Below are 7,150 nucleotides of genomic sequence, written 5' to 3'. Positions count from 1 at the left end.
GTGCCAGAGAGCTGTGCTGTAGCGTCCCCCAGACTCTGGCCTGAGCCACTACAGGCATGTGGCTACACTTCCTGAATCTTCAGTGATTGTGTGTCCAGTTGTTTCTCAATTTAATCTCTGCATTTTAGACTAACCTGCAAAGACTGCATTGATTCAGCCTCAGGCTTTTTGACTGTCTGTGCTTAACCCTGTTGTGTTATAGATTTGAACTGGTTCCTGATCACTTATATCAGTTTATGTGCAACTTCTGTCCCTAACCTATATGAACAATCCTGAGAGACCTGTTTTATCTTGTGATGTGTATGCTAAATGAGTTCACTGTCTTTGTCTTAAATTCTCTTTTATGTCACCTCCAGATTAGCATAAAGTATATTACAAAATTAATAGCATGTAAGTGAATTATTCTAAGCGCTAATGCCTTGATATTTCAAAATGCATAAAATGTTTCTTTAGCCTGCTTTGGGTCATTTACCTCATGAAATCTGAACTTTACTAAAAACGAACATTTATGAAACTATGAACAAGTGTAAAATTTCTAGGTTTTTGCTGCTACAATAAACTTGTTTCATGGAGCTCCCTGTGGTTCAGTGGTAGACTCTGTGCTTGCCACACAAGAGACCTACGTTCAGTTCCTGGATGCTTATATAAATACAGCTGTCGTCTGTGGAGGTACCAATTGTCTGGACTCAGTTTGGCCTTTGGATTCTGTCTCAGTGGCCTAAAGGGTAGATGGAAGAAGGTCTGGGCAGCCTCCAGTCCAAAAGCTCCTGCCTAGGTATATCCATCAAAGATCTGGGTGATCTCTCATGCATACATCATGATCTGGAAGGGTCAATAGTTACCAAATGTGTTTCATAACTAGTGCACTTGATTTCTTTCTTTCTTTAATCCTTGTAATGGCCAGCATCTTGAATTGGGGAGGAAGAAGGAACAACTAGAGAAAGAGGTGATGGCATTGGCAAATGTAGCTGATAGTTTAGAGCTTTAATGCAGCAGGGATATTTAAGTATTGTGGCGTGTCTGCCTCATACCATTTTGAGCACATGGGAGGTAGAGGGTAAGTGCTGACCAGTTGGCGAGAGCCTTTTTCACCTTTTTCCAACATATCAGTAGACATCTTGAACTTGGAAAAAGTAGATTATGTAGTAGCTTTGAAACTTGGCTCATAGGACTTTTTGATGGAACCTCTCAAAATGTTCAGGCTGGCTACTGAGGGTAGTCTTCTCCAGAGGCTTTTCAATATGATTGCCTGGGTGTTCAGATAGGATTTGAGGCGGGAGGGGGGGTGGAAATCTATGGCATACATGGGTCCAACGGTACATTTGGGCATATTGAACATGCTGTCTTTGCTTTCTGCTAAGTAAAAGCATTACTTGCAAATATATAGTTTAGTTCTTCACAGTATGACCAGGTAGTGGGAACATTATCAGAGATCCTGTTCTGCTGCTTTGTCCTCGGGACTTCTGCAGCCGCTTTGACTTTGACTTAGCACTGTGAAATGTTCCAGGAGCATCCCATCTTGGACTGAGTGTTCATCTTGTCAAGAGAGAAATCATGGTTAGGATCCCTGAAACTGGCTTTTCAATAAGGTATCGGGGGAAACAGGAATATATTTTCTAGAATGCATAAGCATGCTCACTGCTACTGAACATTGAAAAGAAGCATTTTTACTTCAAGTCAGCAAGTAAATGTAGAAGTAATATCTGATAAAGATAACTGAGGAGCAGCAGCAGGAATATAATTATCAAAACAGTTGAGCCAGGTATCTAGTGATCAAGTATGTGGAGGTTTGTGAGAAACGGATTTGTAAGGACTATTTGAGGTCTTGTGAAAACATTTGAGTCTATGTGAACTCCGCTATGGAGTTCCCTTTCTTGTAAGGAAGCTTACTTGCTAAGAAATAAAGACATTATATAAATTGGTTTAAAATCCATTACTTGGGTACAGAGGATCTGAATTGACCTAAGTACAGTGAATCTGATGTAATATCTCTAGGTACAACAAGACTGAAGTGAAGATATGACGCTTCCTAATGTCACATTCTCTGTCTACTCCCAGACTTATTGGTCTGAGAAATAAATACTGCTGTAGCTGGACAAAGATCTTACTATATTTGCTAATCAGTGGTATTACATCATTTTCGTTTTAGTAAAGGTTCTTTGCAAATATTTGTAAATATTGGGTGGTTGTCCTTAATGAAATTCTTGAACAGGTATTCTTTATAACTGATAAGAAATATGCAGTGACATTTGGATAACTAGCCTTTTAGTTATATTGCTCCTATTTGAGTTTATACAAGCACATCTGTCTTGAGCTCGAAACCTTAAGGGCATTTAAATGTCATGCTTCAAGAAGGCACTATTTGTTTTCCTGTGGTTTTTGGTGCATGGAAATTAGTATGTGGAAATTGTCATGATTTGACATCTTGTAGCTGTCAAATTAAATTTAATTTGCTAATGTATTAATTCTATCCGTTATGCAAGTAAGGAATATATATTTTTAAAGAGTTGTAATGGGTTTTTCCAGAGGAGATCTGGATGTGCTGATGAGAATCAGAATGAGCTAAGTCCTGTTCCACTCTGAAAATTTACCCTGATAGTATTGGAGTGAGAAAACACACACTGTCTGATTTGTAAGGTATGGTATAGTTCCTTCAAAGGAAATGCTTGTTCCATTAAAAAAATATAAAATTAGAAAACAAAAAGAATAGGAAACATTTCTGTACTGACAGAATAAAAGGGCTGGATGATTTAATAACACCTTCCCATATCTAACTTATATGGTTTTATGATGATGCTCAGAAGGAAATATACACCCTGTATTCCAGAACGCTACTTACGTAATAGCTTTTTGCAAAAAAATTTCCAGGATACTGATAAAGAATGCAATGCCATTATTCTTAGCCCAGTACTTTTTAGTGAGAATATTTCTTAAATTCTTTTCTATACCATCAACTTCATTCCAATATAAAATGGCATGGACATTATTTAAAAAAATAAAGTAAGAACAGCACAGATTTAGCAATAGCCAGTGAGGGGACGGAGATAAAAAAAAAGATGTTCCTAAACAACCGCCCCCTTCCCCCTTTGAAGTGCATGTACAAAGATGTCCTAGGGATGGGAGAGGTTAGACAGTTAAACAATAAGCATATTTATACTGATAATGCATTACTGGTTAACATTTAGTGCAGGGGAGCAGTCCAGCAGGGAAGGGAAATGAAGCCTATGAAGTTAAAGAGGAAAACAGTAGGTGACCTAATGACTCATCAGTTAAGCAGTTAGCTGCTCATTCACAGGTGCTCCCTCCCTCCCAGTGCACCAGTGGCTGCAGTGGTCTGGGAAAGCCCGTTTGCCTGCTGCTGCCATTCACAGCTTCAAGTAGGTTGTGTTGTGTGGTGGGGCTTGCCACTGCTGCCTCTTTCTCCCCACCCCCCATCAAAGGCCCCAGGGAGCAGCTCTCAGCAGCAGCCACATACAAGCTTCTGTGTATCAATTAACCGTTTAACCAATATATGTAGAGGAGGTTAAACGGATAATTTTTTTATGATATTTACATCCCTAAGATGTACCTGCTCTTGCAGTATCTTAGAGATTGTGATGGCAGAACTTACTTGTTAAAGTACTTCTGATCTCTTGCAGCTCTCCAGTTTATCTTTATTACGCATATATAAGGTCTTATTGTTTTATTACAGACTGCTTACATCAGAAGTGCTGAGACATTTCAGTTTAGAGAGAAGATTTTTATGTGCATTAAAGAAATGAATTTTGAATAATTGAAAACTTCCAGAACAGATTTTTTTCTTTCCATGTTGAGTCTTTGTCTTCGGGAAAGATAATCTTTTAGTTTTCACAGTAACCAACGCTCTAGAAATTATGCAGTTAGGTATCTAATTGTCGCACTGAATATTTACATCAAAGAGAAAAAAAAAAAGTACTGTTACCACAGCAACTTCTCAACTAGGCGTAACTTCACTGTGATGCACCTAGAATTTACTAAAGTCTCTCTAATGTTTGCAGTATATGAAGTGAAGATGCATATATGAAATATAACACTAATAACAATTCTGATAACTTGAATATATATTCTATACCCCAAGCATATACAATTTTAATCAAGTTTTTATTTTGTGACTTGAATGAGGCAAGGAAAAATGGTATGTAATCATGTAACACAAAACTATGACAATACACATGTACAAAAAGCTTTCTACAGAATGTCATCCTGAAAATCGCATATATCTGTAAATATTATGCTACCTAGTTCATAAGAATTTTATATCTGTAAGGGAAGGTTTTCCTCTAAATTTTTAATCTGTGTGTTTTCCTTTGTGAATTAAGCAATACTAGAAGAGTTGTGTCCTTACTTGGTTGAATGATTGTTGTACTTCTTACCAGAGGGAGTGGCATGGTAACATTCTCATGTACGTCTCTGAACGTCTGTCTCAGGCCCTTCAAGGAGGTGTTTACCTGTCACACAGCAGAAGCAAAGCAAAGAACTGGAGAGACAGTAATCTAGGCACATGAACAGAGAACAGCAAATGGGAGCTTGCTTTGGGGCTCACCAAAATCCTTTGAAATATCACAGGGAAAAAGGTTTCTTTCTTTTATGTTAAGGACGTAAGAAAAAAATTGCATACCCTTTAAAAAATGAACTCCTGTTTTACAGAAGGAACCTGCCTATTGAACTTGACACACATTCATAGATTCATAGATGTTAGTTAGGGTTGGAAGGGACCTCAACAGATTATTGAGTCTGACCCCCTGCCTAGGCAGGAAAGAGTGCTAGGGTCAGATGATTCAAATGATGGCCGTTCAAATGATGCTTAACTCTTATTTCTCCTCGAGAAAGCACTCGATATTAACATGAATTAATGAATTAACAGATTTCCTGTTGATATAAGATAAAACATTAAAGACCAAATTAGGTTGTTTTGTAAAGTTTCTAGTAACCATATACTGTAGCTGCTAGCAATTTTTGAAATTTAGCTAGTCATATTTCGTAATATCTCTGGAATTACTGTATTTAAAAAAGTCATGTAGGGAGTGTACTGAAGAAGGTCTATGTATTAATGCTGTAGTAGAGCTAATTCTTACAGTAGTACGGGGTGGCCAAATGCGGCCCAGATGCGGCCTGCCAGGCCATTCTATCCAGCCCACAGGGCCCCTAAAAAATTTCATAAATTAATATTTATCTGCCCTAGGCTTCCTGTCACGGCCCTCGATGGCTTGCCAAAACTCAGTAAGCGGCCCTCTGCCCAAAATAATTGCCCACCCCTGCAGTAGCATATATCACTTCATTTTTTTTTTCCTCATGTGACCTAAAATGTGTCAGTGCTGTCAGTAAGCATATTTCTCATATAAGGACAGAAGTGTAACTAGAACATTTTGAACCCTGGGAAAAACCCTGATGCGGTAGTTTACCCTCCTTAACTAGGGAGGGTGAGCACCCTCCCTGGGTGCAGATTTAGAGGGGGCACCTTTCGCCCTGGAGTTGTTGCTACAGCGGGTACAGCCCAGTTGTGAAAGTTGAGAGTCCCTGCACCTAGCAGCATATGGGTGAGGAAGAGTCGAATGGAAGGGTCTCCCTTCTCCTTGGGGTTTTTGCCATGGGAGGCATTGATCTCTTTTCCCAGTGCTGTTTGGAGGGAGGCAGCCTCCAGGGAGCCTAGACCACCAAGCTTCTTGCATTCCTCACCTATCCCCTTCAGCTCTCTGGTGGTCAGCTCCCTGTCCAGAGTGCTGCAGGAGCTCGTTGTTCCTCTGCCCTTCTGGAGGTGGGTATGGGGGCTAGGCATGGGATGGTGAACTCTGGAGAGTGGTGGGGAGGTTCATCCTACCTTTCAGAGGAACTCGAAGTCTATGATTGATAATGGTGTGGGACTCAGTCCTCCAGTTGCTGCTGCTACAGTTGGGGTGTGGAGTTCCAGATCCTAAACTTCAGCAAATATTTATTAATGTAAAGGTATTGTATATTCTGCAATGGATGCTGCAGTTACTTTAATAGCAGGGAAGTACCTGGGTCACTTACCACTAAGTTATCTATATGTTAAGATTACTATTAATAATAACAGTCTACTTCATTCTGTGTTGTGAATTGCCAGTCAGCCGTTTATACATTGTGTTTCATCTTGAATTTAGAGCAAATAATAGAGGGTACAGTATGATTTGGTTGACAAGGTTGAAAATACTTGCAACTTATTTGTTTAATTTTGCAAGTGCGAGGGAGCTAATTGAAGTCAGTGAGGTATTAGGGCCTTAATTTCACCAGAGTTTCTAGAATGAATCTTCTGCTTGTGTTTTACTGAACATTTGGACTGAGGGTTTAATTGAAAGTCTCGCTACTGACAACTAGATTACCAAGCCATTGGGTAAAGGCAAGGTTCTGTAATAAATAATATATGTGTTCTGTCCATTTCTCAAATTTATGATTTGTGATGTATGGCAGGTGAAATGTTAATGTGCCTAAGCAATCAATATGTCTGTAACTTACTAAAAACAGATAGATCATTTAAATCCAGAGGTCCAGGGTGTTTAGCTATTCTATAACATTTTACATTATTTTTGCATATAGGAAGTTATATTGCTTCTAGCATAGTTCTGAGGAGCCGTTAATTTTATGCATCAAGCCTCCCTAGTCTTTTTCTGTTCAAAGCTATTTATCTAAGATTATTTCAGTGCATATTTTGGAAGTTAGGCCTTCTTCTGACTTATTTCTAGAACAGTAAAATGACTGTAAGTGCTGAAAGGTTGTTTATATATTCATGATGGAACGCCCTGGCTTAAAACTAGGTAGGGATATGGAGTAGTTGGCCTGTTTGTGGAATATGTAATTGGAAGTATTATAAACCATTTCACTAGCACACATTTGACAAGCTAGTGATAATGCTTTTAGTTATCAAAATGAATTCCCCAGTGTCGATGAGCCACATTAAGTCCTGATTAAGGTAAGACTTCCTCTGGAATCATGGATGAATTTGTCGACATTAGTTTTACTGCTAAAAATATTGGAAGAAGAGCTTAGAAACAAAAGGCTAAGAAGCTTCAATATAAGTCTAAGGTTAAGCTCCTAATTCATCTGTCTTAAACGAGCAGCCAAATGCTGTCATTGACCTAGCAGGTACTGTTGGGTAGTCAGTGCTATGAAAAACAGG

General features: G+C 38.9%; 1 protein-coding gene across 1 annotated transcript in view; it reads left to right on the top strand.

The window, feature by feature from the left end:
- The first annotated feature begins 4,403 nt into the window (after positions 1-4,403).
- FAM171B (family with sequence similarity 171 member B) overlaps positions 4,404-7,150 on the top strand; it is a 46,674-nt gene continuing 43,927 nt past the window's right edge. Inside the window, exon 1 of the mRNA XM_019554249.1 lies at positions 4,404-4,515. Coding sequence (XP_019409794.1) covers positions 4,419-4,515 — 97 coding nt within the window. The 5' untranslated portion in view covers positions 4,404-4,418. The remainder of the gene's footprint in view (positions 4,516-7,150) is intronic.

This window comes from Crocodylus porosus, unplaced genomic scaffold (assembly GCF_001723895.1).
Source record: "Crocodylus porosus isolate Cpor-Errol unplaced genomic scaffold, CroPor_comp1, whole genome shotgun sequence".
Classification (NCBI taxonomy): Eukaryota; Metazoa; Chordata; order Crocodylia; family Crocodylidae; genus Crocodylus; species Crocodylus porosus.
Note: the sequence above shows the minus strand (reverse complement) of the source record. Positions and strands in the feature narration are given on the sequence as shown.